This window comes from Lichenostomus cassidix, chromosome 1 (assembly GCF_008360975.1).
Source record: "Lichenostomus cassidix isolate B80296 chromosome 1, HeHo_3.0, whole genome shotgun sequence".
NCBI classification, from domain to species: Eukaryota; Metazoa; Chordata; class Aves; order Passeriformes; family Meliphagidae; genus Lichenostomus; species Lichenostomus cassidix.
In genome coordinates this window covers 16906830-16921047 of record NC_139479.1, presented here as the reverse complement: position 1 = coordinate 16921047, position 14218 = coordinate 16906830, and the positions used below count along the sequence as shown (strand labels likewise).

Genomic DNA, 14218 nt, shown 5'->3' with positions numbered 1-14218 from the left:
GGTATCACTGGAAGTTAAAAGGTTTGACATATCATGAAGATAAACTGCCTCTTCTTTAAATTTGTCAAACTCCACACTCGTATTATGAATTACAATTGGTTGTATAACTTAGATCCTTTCTATACCTGTCTTAAGATTTCTAAAAAAGGTTTACATTTTACATGTATAAACAGGCATCTTTCAAGTTCAATAGAACTATTTTAGAGTACACACTTATTAATTTTTTTTTCTAGAAGAGTTTTTTAATAGTCCAAGCATTATGATTTTGGAGTAGGAATTAGAAAATACCTTAAAAATATATCTTCAAAATCTATAACAAGGTAATGACTCAATCTTTAGTATTAAATTCTTGCCAAAGTCATCAATCAAAATACCAGTATTTTTCTGTCGAAATAACGCAGAAATGCTATAGAATACAAAGCAATATAATTACCCCTGAAAATATAAATATTATTTTATAGTATAATTTTAATAAAACTGTTTTCAAAATACATTTAATTAATAGTTTCTAGGACTTGCTCAATTTCCTCACAATCATATCTGAATTGAGCTGAGCTTCTGCTATTTTCAAAGCAATTTTGTGGTAAAGGGCACCATTCATTGTTTGGTTCATACTTCGCACACTCTCTTCCCGCTCATTCTGAAGCTTCTTTCTGAATTGCTGGATTCCTTCCTCATTGTCCAGTAAAGAAACCAGAGGAGCAGTATTGATTTTCTTGCCAGACTCATTCCCCCATGTCAAGCTGTTTTCAGCTTTAGTTTCTTTTAAGAAAAGAGAATTCCTCAAGGTGAGCATTTCCTTTTCCAGAGCCAGTGCTAATTGTTCAGTAAGTACTCCTTTGCTTCCAGATCTCAAGAGTGTGACACTGCAGCTTGGAGGAAGACCTCTAGTAAGGCTGTGAAGGCACTGGAACAAGACAGTCAGATTTCTGTAAAACAAAATGATGATGGTGTCAAAGAAAATAATAGTCTGTAGTTTCCACCTAGCACAGAAATATCCCAGCTGTATAAAAGATCAATCCAAATACAGGAATAAAAGATACAGAAAACACAGTCATAGTTAGCCTATAAATATGGGGCTCACTAAATAATAACACAAAATGGGATCAAAAGTGAATAGTACCAAGTAAACTAACTTTTCAAAAGGAACCAAAAGTCTTGAGATTTAAAACTTTGCTAATTGATTTCTTAAACATTTCACCGTTTCTTCTTACACAAAGGAAATTAACTCCTAATTTGAGGAAAAGACTGAACCTTCCTATAAAATATAGACTACTAAAAGTTATACCTTTTTTTTTTTAATTTTTATTTTTTAGCTTGATCTCTTCAGAAAAGCAACATTTGTCAATATTCCAGAAGTACTTTTTATGTTATAAGACTTATCCAGCTAAGTCGTAAATTATGGCAGTACTGCTAACTTGCTTAGCCTGGTCTAGGAAATGAGACTCTTCAGGTTATTTCCTTTTCATAATCATGGTAGATAGGATATAAATATAGCAGAAATATGTACACCTAAATTTATATTGCAATATGAAACTAAAAAATTATATAACAATAAATTTAGATTTGGTATAACTTAGGGTTTGTGGTTTGGTTGGTTTTTTTTGGTTTTTTTTAATATCCCCTTAAGGATTTTTTTTAATTAACACACAATGAAGAAAAAGATTATATATTATAATAAGAATAATGGAAGGAAAAAAGAATATAAAATTATGATGCAGCAAAATAAAGAGAAGAAATAGTACCAAGCAGATATTAATGGAGACTAGACTTGTAGTTCAATGTTCTAGCCTAGACAAAATGAAACAATACAGTTCTGGTTCTGCCATAGTCCTGATCTGAAAACAGTTCTGTTATTGCTGATTGCTATCATGTCATCCTATTGGCAGCCTGTTATTATGATTTCAGCCACTGTTTATGGCACCAGTAAGAAATAGCATAAAGATAAAAAAGTGTGTATGGAAGATGAATATAAGCTATGCTTTTCAGCGATTTTACCTGCAAAATATTGTTAGAACTCCTTCAAATGGGTTTTTCAGAGTCCAGTTAAAAATTGTACCATAGACATTTCCTGCTTTATGACAGAATATATAGTCCTGGCATTCCTTGAACTGTGTGCACTCCATTTCTCCCAGTAACCATGAATTGACCAGAGTCAACGTGCAGTCAGAAGAAACAATCTGAAAGGAGAATCTGACAGATACTGCAAGGACAGCAAGTATATCTTCCGCAGAACCTGCAAGAAAATAGAGGAAAAACATATTTGACCTAAATATTTTGACCATGCTTAATGCATTAAATGAGCTTAGATTTTTGGCTCACACACCCAGATTTAATGAACTATTTGCAGCTGAATTCAGGCATTCTTTGGGAATTTTATTCTCGCCTAAATTCTTATACCTCCTCCTGTCAAGCAAAATAGTTGATTATTGGAGCACCACCCATATAATGAAAGCTCTTAAGATAAGCACCTTGCCAAAAGAAAGCTATTAATATCCTGTGATAGTAAGATGACATGTTTGCTTTAGCAATGACACAGCATTAAAGGAAGAAAAATTAAAATTCATTGCAGATGATAAAAAGGATATTTCATTACCTGAGAAAAAGCCCAGTTCAGAATCAATTCAATCAGGAATATTAAAAGAAATGAAAATAAATTACCTTAATATACATATAGATGAGGAAGATCTTAAATTATTTTGGTATTATTTAAGAGGTAGTACTACGTCAGAAAAAGAATCTTACGTATTTAATTACAGTAAGTATCTTACTTATAGAAAAAACATAGGCTTCATCATTCTGTACTCAAACTTATCTTCAAAATTATCCTTTCCAGATACCCTCACCACTAATGATAGCAAAACCTTATAGCAACTCTACTATGCATCTTTTTTCATTTTGAAAAGTGTTCCATCTCTTATTTCACCCAGTGTTTAATTCCCAAAAGATCTATGCAGCTCGTGTTCAGAGAGCCAGATGTAATTACACTTTGAAAATTTAGCTTGGTATCACCTAGAGTAAACCAAAGACTCAAATATATATATATATTTATAAATCCAAAGTATATAAATCCATTTACCTGTACAGTAACTATTATCCCTTAGCATCTTTACTGAATATCTGCCGTTTGAAAAATCTTCCAGACTTAACAAAATCTTCCCACAGAGTACACTAATCTTTTTGCTCTGCTGTAAACTATCATTCTGATAGGTTTGTTTCCTGGCATGCAGAAGAACGACGCAGCACACACGATGAAATGCCAATAGTGGTGACAGGCTGGTGACAGCAATGACTGTCTTTGCTCCACCCGGATGAATCCTTGACGATCTCTCAGGAAACACTTTTTTCAGATCATTCTTGCTATCCAAGTCCAATTTCATCTTTTTTGGAGGAGGTTCAATTTGATTTGAGGAGACAGCCAATGCTGAGAAGGCTTTATTCAGCTTAATGATTTTACTTTGACACTTGATAATTGAAGAAATCGATGAGAAGTCTTGATCCATCACTAAAGATAAACTGACATCCCTCAGTGACCTGTGAAAAATCCATATAATATGGATTATTATATGTTCTCCCAGTTCATATTTTTGCCTTCTGACAAATAACCACAACTCTGCAGATATATATGTACATTTAACACTATCATGAATTCCAACACCACTCCAGGTTAGGCTCTTTGTGAAGTCTGTGGCTTAAGTCTTTCACATGACTGTTTAATTTAAACTTAGTATAAAGATTTTTCAAAACGCGGACTGAATTTTCAAAGAGCTTCCTGGTGTTAGATGTTTCATTTCAACCAAAAGAATTTGGATGTTTAATTCAGCCAGAAAAAGTTGAAAATTCTACATAACCTATGCAGATACTCTGTAACATTTATAAATTATTTTTAAAATATTTAACTTCCTTTTTAATAAAAAATTGCATAAAGTATCAACTGTGCCCTTTTGAGGACTAAAAGCTCTTCTGATACTCTACATTTTCATAGATATTCAAACAAAATTGAATGTAGAGCAAAATAAAAGGTTTAAGATACCATTACCTTGAATGTGCAGCAATTTCCTGAAATGTATGAAGTACTTTATTTATTCAACACAGGGTTCTTTCAATGAAGTCCTAACATTACTGTTTCAGATCCTCTCTCATGAATACATTATTCTGTCAATCAATTAAATCTCAAGATGTCACTGACATTTGAAAGTCTTATGAATGCCTAATTTTCTTTACAGAGAAGTATCACCACATTATAATGCAATCTATGATGTCACTGCAATCTTGCATTAGTAGGAAGGACAAAAACAATCAATAAAGAATTACAGTGTTGGGGATGGAGAGAAAGCAAGCCCTTTTCCCCACAAGCACAGGTTGTTGTACATAGTACTGAACTGGAGCCCAGAAGACCCTGCTGCTGGCCTGCCAGGTAACCATGGACAGTTGGCTTCTCCACAGATCTTTTCTCAGCTGTAAAAATGGGGGAGCAGGCTAGATTGTTGCTGGGATTTAAAATCTTTTGAGGATTTCTGAAGCTATACAGGAAAGAGTCATTTCCCTTTAAAAAAACCCAAAGGCATCATCATCAAAGCTAAAAGAACAAACACTAAAAAGGCAAAAAACAATCTCTTGCCTCGGTGGCTCTTAAGAGAAGCTGTCAAGAGGATCAGGGTCAGCTTTCTTGTATAGTTACAGCAACCTGGCAGTTGAGAAAGAATATACTCACAGCTCCAGCAGAATGGCCAGAGGGCCTAACAGGTCAGCTCCCTCACAACCACCTGAATGATTTTCAGGGGCATCAGTAGCCTTTGAGCTCAGCCTAACACAGCCTCAGCTACACTGCTTGCGGGAACATGGGTCAAAAGGCAAGCTCTGACTCCACCAAAGTTTACATTACAAAATTCACATTGTAACTTAATGTTTTATGCCATCCTCTTTTTTCACACTGTGTGTTTCCAATCAGTTCCCTCTCTGTAAGGGAAAATTCCATAAGAAAATGACATATTTACAACTAGAACTGAGTAATTAAAATAAGTAGAATAAGTAAATAATTTTAAAGATGATAATAAAAATAAATTATTTTGAAGGTTTAACTATTGTATGGCTAATTGTTCTACATAACTTATACAATATACAAGCTTTACAAATACTTTGATTAGATACTTGACTAGAAGAGTTCAATTCAAAAGCTAAGTATTTATTTAGTTGGCAAGAGAATTTAATATATTTTCTTTTGTGCTTCTTGAAGCAAATAACTTAGGAATAGCAAGCTGTTAACAGTAAAGCATCAGGAACTAAGGCAAGACAGAGCTTTATTTACAACACATACTGACATCAGCATTCCTAAGTCAGCATGGACTATAAAGAGCCATTACTTTTGTCAAAGAAAAGTCTTTTGCAAAACATCTCCAGTAATGTTGCAATATTACTCACACAATTGATTTCTGTCTATACAATGTATTTTTCCACAACATGCTAGAGAGAAGCAAGCAGCAGCAAGAATACCGACAAAGAAACATTTGAAACACTTCATATGCAGATGTCGAAAATGAGAAAGTTCGAATTTACTGCAGAGCTTAACCCACATATTAATATTCTATAAAACTACCAATGAAATTGCTAGATGAATGCATATACTCACAAGTAAAAAGATTCAGTTAGCTTTACTCCAACTACCAGGCTGTCACCCACAACACGCTGCCACAATTCCTCTGTGAAGTGCTCGGGGACTTTAGATGCCAATGACGTCTCTTTACTAAGAGAATGAGGAGGATTTTCTACATCATCCCAGAGAGAGACAAGACCTTCCTTACGGAAAAACGTGGGTTTTTAGATAAATTGAGATACTGGTTCTTTTGATACTGCATTACTTTGTGTTTTACCACAAATAACTTTTAGATATATAAAATGAAACATATATATAGTTTGTTCTCAACAATAAATAGAATTGAATTTTCTTAAAACACCATATCATTATGTAAAGTAAAAATTGTTCTCTCCTTGTAAACATCACATGTCGAAATCTTGATCTGTCATACAATTAATTGTCCAAAGAAGATTTAAGATGCCAGAATTTATCTTATATTATTGCATTTAATTGCTCAATATTTTGTTGTGCAAACCTGGTGAACTTGAAAGGTAGCACAACAGTAACCAAAAGGGAGATCAACTCCATTTCAGTTCAACAAGGAGGCTTCTGCCGAGCAACATATTGAGATAAAATTTTCCCAACCTCCATCACCTTCTCAGCCCACAGTTCACTCTGCCCCCATTATAAAATCAATTTTGCTCATGCAGTTCTATGACAGCTCCCTTTTTGCCATATGTTAGATTACAGACAGATATTCAATACCTAGGCAACTGTGCCAATTAGAACGGTACCCTCCCCTTGTGTTTGTCGCTAACTCTGTTAGAGGTTACTCCTCCATACCACTCAGTTGTCAGGAGGTACTGTGCACATCAATTTCAAGTAGAGACAACTAAATTTACTCCCAACTACATACATTGGCAAATTAAGAAAATGAACCAAACATAAAAAGCAGATTAATGAGTTTTGATAGCAGCAACCCCTGCAAAAATGTGAAAGTGGTAAGTGGATGAGGGCAGCACCCTCTACAAATGGCTCAGCAGAATTCAGAAGTGATCCAGCCCATCTGCATTTTACCTCCTTTGCATTTGGTAGAATATGGGTTCTTTCTTCAACAAGATCTATTAATGCTCTGCAAGACTCAAGAATAACCCTCTTTTGGAGTCCTAAATGCTGCTGTAGCTCTCGAACAGAAGTCCAACCAGCCTGTAAAAGATAATCATTAGACTTATGCTTAGGTCTACTGCACATAAGAAAGGACATTGAAGCCATCAAAGTATCTTTTCAGCTTTCCATTTTTATGCAAGTATCCCAAGTAATATTTCTAAAAAATGTTCAAGTGTTTCTGAAAGTGCTTCTACTCTGTTTCTAAAATATAAGTCTCAGAAACTTAGTATTTCAATATTAAACTTGGAGTTTAAGATAAGTGTTAAGGTAAACTTTATCAAATTATGTAGATATTCATATATATTTCAGTAGCTATCTTTCATTATTAATCCTGCTTCACCTTTTCATGAATAGTAATTTAATTTTCTTCTCAAGATTTGTATTGATTATTGGTCAAGTAAATACATAGAAGAGATGGCAGATTTACATACACACGATGGCTATGTCTCAGTGAAACAAGACACACACAAAACAAAAATCTCCCCAAAATAAAACAAAGACAAACCAACCAAAAAAACCCCACAAACCAAACAGTAAAGAAAACAATCACACCAGTTTCTCAGGTTTTAAGAAAGCTCCTCAAAAGCTGCTATCTGGAAAGTAAGATCCTGAGAAGTCCAATGCTGCCAAGGAGGGAACAAACTCATCCCTGGAATGTGAAACTAAACTTTCCTCTTCTCCCTCCCCTTAGAAAATCCCTCCAAACACATAACACACATAACACCATTAGAAGCCTGAATAAAAAAGGAGTTCTTGTAAGTGAACTGATGTCCTCTGCTCAAGCTGCAATGGCAAAGGGCATTTAGACCAGCAGCACCCTCATGAAAAGTTCTGTAAAAAAACTGTCACTTATCAAACTGTGAATCTAAGCACCAGGTTCCAAGCAATATTTCAGTACCAAACTTGAGACAGGAGACCAAAATAAAGTGTTAAGAACAAAGATGAGTCTACAATACCTTCCTAATTTAGGTCATCAGAACACTAAACCATCATTTACTCTCATTGGGGCCAACTCCTGAATAAACAACTGAGAAACAGAAAACAAATGAGGAAGCACAGACATGGAAGCAGTCAAAATGGCCAAAAATTCAGTGTTGTGTGCTTGCTGACCAATCTGACTTTTGCAAGCCTTTTTTTTTCCTCATAAGCAACACAAGAAAGAGACTTGAAATTTACCACATGGCAAACCCAAGACTGAGTTGTGCCCCCCATCAACTCTGTCACAAATGACAGGCACATCCTTTCTACTGCATGCCAAGATGTACTGCACAACAAAGCATCAGCATGAGTTCCAAGTTTTGTGCTGTGAGACTAAGAAAATAAATCTAGACCACCTTACAACAGAACAAACATGAACATAAGAACAAGGCAGTCCAGAGCCAAAGACAATAGAGCTCTGAGCAAATACAGAATTACAGTCCTTACAAAACTGTCAAGATTTGGGGGGTGGGAGAACAGATGAGTGGACATAAAGACACTTCTTTATTTCTGCCAAAATAACCAACTAAAACCACGAGAAACCCCGTAACCTCAGCTGTTGCAATGTAACTGCAGCACAATGCCAAAGGATGTCTTCCTCAGAAGATAACAAAACACATGCTAAAATGAAAAAAATATTCAAAGGAGAAAAGGCTGGATTCAGGTCCAAAAGAGTGTATACAAAATAAACAGTTCAAAAGTGCACAAACTCATCTATTCTTCAATTTCACTACCTGCAAAATGCAATTTATTTATATTACTGTGTATAACTTAAATGCAACTGACTTCTACAGTGGACTATAATTCATTCCTGCCAGAGTTCTCATGTGGCTAAGAGAACAGCTGTGCAGATGTGAAGCAAGGGTTAAGAAACAAGAATAAAAAAAGGCTGCATCTGCTATTTCATCTTGCTCTAAAACACAAGATTCCATGGAGACTGTGAAAACATGATTTAATTGCAAATTTCTAGAATACCTGAATTTTGATGATAAATATCAAGAGGCACCACTCCAAGACTAAATAACCTTTGGAAATTCCCAAGCTAAGCAGAACCCATGCACTATTGCTTCCAAACAAGCATCCTTGAAATTCAATTATACATCAGATTATGAAAGCCAGCAAGAGTACTTCACTGTTCAGCAAATATAATACAAAACAATGGGGATTTCAACAAGGAAGCAACAGTAAGATTAAAAAGAAATATCTGCACCTACTTCCAAATTCATCAGGTTAACAATTTCAAAGATTTACAGCATTAAAACACAGTAAATTTCCAACTTGCTTACAACGCTTGCGTTAGCACGTAGCTTTGCAAATTTAGAGATTAAGAAGATCTAAAAGTACAGAAATAAGTTAGGTCTTATGAAGAATTCTGCATCTGTAAGAACTGCATCAGCACAAAATAGATAAAATATCCAGCCAGTGGCTTGTTTCCAACAGAACCAGTAGCAAGTGCAAACCAGATTATTCATTTGATCCTGACACAGATTCACAAAGCTGTACAGCTGGAAGCCAGTTGGTGTATTGAAAGAACAAAGTTATGGAACGCAGAACATGCAGCTGTCAATGGCAGCATGGACAACCTTCATTATAATCATGGAAGGAGCAGCAAATGAGATTAAGAAACTAATTTCTGTTTTGTACAAGAGGAAAGTAATGTAATGAGTAGGGCAAGAATACAGCAGTAAAGTCAGTTTTAAAATATGACTGTCAAAAAAGAAATAAAAAAATGCGGAAACAGAAAAAGATGCGTTTTGAAAGAAAATAGCACTTCTGCATGTCAAAGCCAATAAGCCTCTAACATGCAAACTGCAAAAATGCAGGGTTGGAAGGGATCTCAAGGGGTCCTTGAAATTAATCCAGCTTCTATTTTCTTGTGTCTTCCAAGAAGAAAAAAAATATTTTGTCTACTGTTTTCCAAACAGCTTTTATCTTTTGGATGATAGACAATATCTCCCTAGATATCTTGTTTGTTATTAGAACTAGAAAAGTCTTTTTCAGTCTTTTCCTAATAGGTTCTCCATTATTTATTAACTGGCAAACTATTGTGAATTAATCTCTTCACTTTTAAAGGCTGGAAATAAAATTGCCACAGTACCCTACTAAGCTTTCACTAATGCTAAAGTGACAGTAATAATTACCTCATATCTTGTCTTTAAAGCATCCTTAGCAAACTAACAATAGCCTCACATCATTGACTCAGTATGAGATCTATGTTCTCTCCTAAAGCTTTTTTTTTTAAAATAATTTTCCTATTTTGTCAATTACCACCCATTTAGCATAGGCTAATACACAGACCACAAAAGCACTAATGCTGGGTGTTTACTAACAGGTTGGAAGACAGAAGGGTAGGTAGAATATTAAGTATAAAGAAAGGCATGGATAAATTCCCATTGATTACTTGGCCTCTGGAAAGTTTCCCCCAGTTTGTTTTATAAACGATGCTAGTTAACAGAAGGATACATTTTAGCTTTACCTAAAGTATCTTTCAAAATTATCCTCATGAAACCACTAGTAGCAGGAGCACAAACATCAGAAGGTGGCAAAATAACCACAGTCACCAATTTGCGCAAATGCACTCACTGGGAACCTGCCACTACTCGATCAGAAAGTTATGCAATGGTGAGAAAAAGAAGTAAATATTCTACTTTTTTTAAGCTGGTATTTAAACACCTGTGAGTAAAATGACTGCTAAGAAGCTCTGATACGATAGCTTCAACACTACCTCAAACTTTTAATTAAAATCAAATTAGACCTCTACAATTACCTAAACGCATTTATAACTGAGAGAACCGAAACACAGACTACCACTGATTCAAGAATAAATACTCAAACATGTTGTCCTTTTCCCTGAACCACTTCTTCAATAAAAACAGTATTATTAGCCTCATCCTTTAGAAAATGTAATGACACAGAACAGTAGTTAATAGAAAACATGGAGGCAGAACTGTTGAGTACAAACCTGTAATCTTGTTTCAAGGGCTCGAACAGTAAGCAAACCATTCTCTTGCAATCCTTCTGCAGCAGGAGCATCATGTTTATAATTAATTCCACTCTGAAAGAAAAAAAAAAAACTAAACCAAAACCCCAAATGAATCAAAAAGCTGAAAGTAAGGTATAGGCTACTCACAGCATTATAAAAATCTGGGGGAAAATACAGAAAGCTAGTAGAATCACAGTATGTCTTTGAAAAGAAAAATCCTACTTTCTGAAAGCAATTAGAATTTGATAAAACATAATGGAAAGACCCAATTATGAGAAGATAATTAACAAGAACTATGGCCTTAATTAAATTAAGAGTTTTTAGCCAAAAGGTAAGCATTGTGACAAAACTGTTACATATGTGTAGCATTTGTAACTGCATCAATTTCCCAACAGAATGTTGATAGAATCAAGGAAGCAAAGTAATGTCTTCAGATAATTTAAAATTACAGCAGGGAATATTTTATCCAAACTTCAGGGCATTTCACAGCACACATCCAATTTCACTTTGCATCAATACTTTTTAATGATTTTTTGAGGTTTGCCTAATTTAGTAAGCACAGACTGAGCAGCTGAGAAAAGCCAAGCTCAACTTACTGCATAGTTGACCTCTCCAAGATCTGTTATTTTGAATGTACTTAACACCTCTGTATTGGAGTCATCCTTAAAAAGTAGTAACAGCTGCTCACTTCCAGAGCCAATAAAATCATCCACCAGAACACACTTCACTTTTTGCCATTTGGAAGTCACCTACAGTAGGAGAGTTTTAAAATACATTTATTAGCATAAATCTTGTATTTGAGATCTCACTTTGGTGAAGCTTGCTTTCCATTAAGACACAGTCCATACAGGTGGGTGAAATACAATAATACATAGAAGTTTCAAGCTCTCACTCTCACCCCATCATTCAGAGCCTATGCGACTCTGAGATAAATTAGCCATTTCTCTTTAAAGACCACTTTCCAGATTACATGTTGCAGAGAAGATGACAACTTTTCAGTGTATTCAAACAGCTGAGCAGCTGAACATTGTAACATTTATTTAGAACTAGTGATGCTTGCAGAGCAGTTAAAAGCATTACAGCTTTGACATTAAGAAATATCTTTGTTTCATAATAGACTTAAATATGTTTGCAAGTTAAGCACAAGTTTGTATAATAGTTCCAAAACTAAATAGCACAAATTTTTATTTCCTGAGTCATACAAGCCTTCCTGTCAGATTACTACACAACCCTACCAGCAAATTTGTCTCTCCTAACCTTAGAAAATAATAGCAAGGCCTTTTCTTGTCATTTTAATGAAACAACATTTTCTAGAAACAACTTTTCGTTATTAGGAAATGAGGCTCAAAAAGCTTTTACATTCCAATAAGTAATTTATGCTTAAATGTCAGGTTAATTCTAACACAAATTATCTAGGCACACTCATAACTGTCTTACAACTTCAAGTTCTCACATTATTGTAGTTTTCAATTAGCAACAGAAACTTTGGTGAGATTCATAAATGTATTGCTAAATGAGAGAATACCAGCTTCCTTTTCGGATATATAATAAGCAAGCAATGAAAGCAAAACAGGAACATACTTTAGACAGGTTATGTTACTGGCAGCAACAATTCTTAACAAACAGGAAACCTAAAGAACAGAAACATGCAGATTTTCAATTGCAGGACTTACAGCAAGACAGTGCATACAAAAAAGACAGCAGTAAAATGGAGCTGGTTAAAGCCACCAGTACCTGTAAGCTGTCTCTCCTCTGTACAACACAGCTATTTCCAGAGGCAAAAGACACAACAAATAGCAAATCACTGCTACAGGTTACAGCTGGTTTTACTGAACATGGCTTTTCATAAGGAAGCTCACAAACACCTTTAGGGACACCATTTTGGAACCAAATAAGCTGGTTCTTGTGGGTTATGGCAACAAGTGATATTCGGAGCTGTTTCTTCAATCTCTCACTCTTGCAGATGTAGACAGAAGATACCACTCTGCTGTAAGCATGGGGCATGAAGCATGTGCTAGTCAGCATTTTTTGTGTTTGAATTGTGTATCCAAAGAACTCAGTGCCCCAGATGGCTCTGTCTGAAATGGAAAACCCATCTGCATCTTCAGTCTCTGGCAGGCAAGTAGTTCTTATCCCTAAGACAACAGTGCCTTCACCTACAATTTCACCTGTCCACACTACAGAAGAAAGTTGAACAGGAGCACTTTGAACCACAGAGGTGTGGGAAGAGATGTAGAACAGCTTGTTGGCATGTCTCCACAACACTGATGGGCCAGCAAACAACCTGATGTCTTCTTTCAGCTCATAATCCAATTTAAAATACAAGGATGGCTCAAACTGATTTGAACCATGAAGCAACAATAAGAAGTATTTGACATTGTTCCGTTTTTTCTTCTTCATGAAAATGCAGGGAAGAATAATCCCTGTTCTAGAATCTGTTGTGCAGCTACAACAAATCATTTCAATTTTTGAGTGACTGGCATGCATGCTGAATACTCCAGAAGACTTCTGAACAAACACCTTAGTGTCTCTGTTGAACACCATCCTTCTGACACATAAATTAATTGTTTTATCATCTACTTCCTCTGCATGCTTTGGTTTTGACAGCTGAAATACAAGGACTTCACCATTGTAGGACAAGAATTGATCTTGCTCATTCAGAAGCATCTTGATTTATCTTTACGTATGTTCCTCTACAAGAAAACCATATGTACCTCCATTTTTGTAATGCTTATTTCTTTGTGGATATTTTAACCTATCTGGACATTTTCCACCTACAAAAGCAAACATAAAAAAAAATTAAATTGTTTGGGAACTAGCTGAACTGATCATTAAGAATAATTATGCATTGCAAAGCAATAATACAGAAAAAATTGAGAATTAGGCCAGTATGTGCTTTAATCTCACAGATTAATAATGAAATTAAGCAACTTTGTACTGAGAGATTTAAGTAACAGAAACATTTCAGAAAAGTTTCTTCATCAGAGTATGAATTTTCTGGTTATCAATGTCCACACGGCACAATATAAATCGATAGAAACCAAACCACACACAATTCGTGCGACGGCATTGAAGGTGTCAGCGTCACAAATACACTGAGCAGACTGGAAAGTAACGGCGCTTCGAATTCTCAAATTAAAAGGCGTTCTCGCGGGCGCAGTGCTTATTAACAGCTATAACTCCTTTTTATTAAAATTATAAGGCCCCAAAGGAGAAAGTTCTCTGGGTACTCATCCTGTCACTTTGCGGCCAAGTTGGCTCCCTCCCTCTCTCCCTCCTCACCCACAGAAGGCCCCGGGGAACCCAAGGGAACCGCAGCCGTCTCACCGAGTTTCACTCAACTTGCGGGGTCCGCAGCGATGGCTCAGGCAGCGTCACTGCCCTGCCCGCCCGGGCCCGGGAGCTGCCGCAGAGAGACCGGGCACAGACACCGGGAAGCGACGGCGGGCTCCGTGCCGGCGGGGCCTCTCGCAGGTACCAGCGAGGACTCTCCCGGCTGCGGCGGGGCCTCTCCC

At 36.0% G+C, this 14218-nt stretch overlaps 1 protein-coding gene across 1 annotated transcript; it reads right to left on the bottom strand.

The window, feature by feature from the left end:
- Window positions 1-313: 313 nt before the first annotated feature.
- FANCB (FA complementation group B) lies at window positions 314-14158 on the bottom strand. The gene is made up of 9 exons (XM_085051733.1): window positions 14031-14158; window positions 12438-13477; window positions 11300-11452; window positions 10683-10775; window positions 6653-6781; window positions 5630-5796; window positions 3080-3534; window positions 1999-2236; window positions 314-929 (listed from the first exon to the last, which is right to left on the bottom strand). The coding sequence occupies exons 2-9, from the start codon at window positions 13368-13370 to the stop codon at window positions 509-511; spliced, it is 2589 nt and encodes an 862-aa protein (XP_084907859.1). The 5' UTR covers window positions 13371-13477; window positions 14031-14158; the 3' UTR covers window positions 314-508.
- Between the last annotated feature and the right edge of the window lie 60 nt (window positions 14159-14218).

Coding starts and splice junctions, on each gene's coding strand:
- FANCB (XM_085051733.1), bottom strand. CDS start 13,370: ATGCTTCTGAATGAGCAAGATCAATTCTTGTCCTACAATGGTGAAGTC. Junction 3,535..5,629: donor CTAACTGAATCTTTTTACTT/GTGAGTATATGC, acceptor GATTTTTCACAG/GTCACTGAGGGATGTCAGTT. Junction 2,237..3,079: donor GGATAATAGTTACTGTACAG/GTAAATGGATTT, acceptor ATTTTCTTGCAG/GTTCTGCGGAAGATATACTT.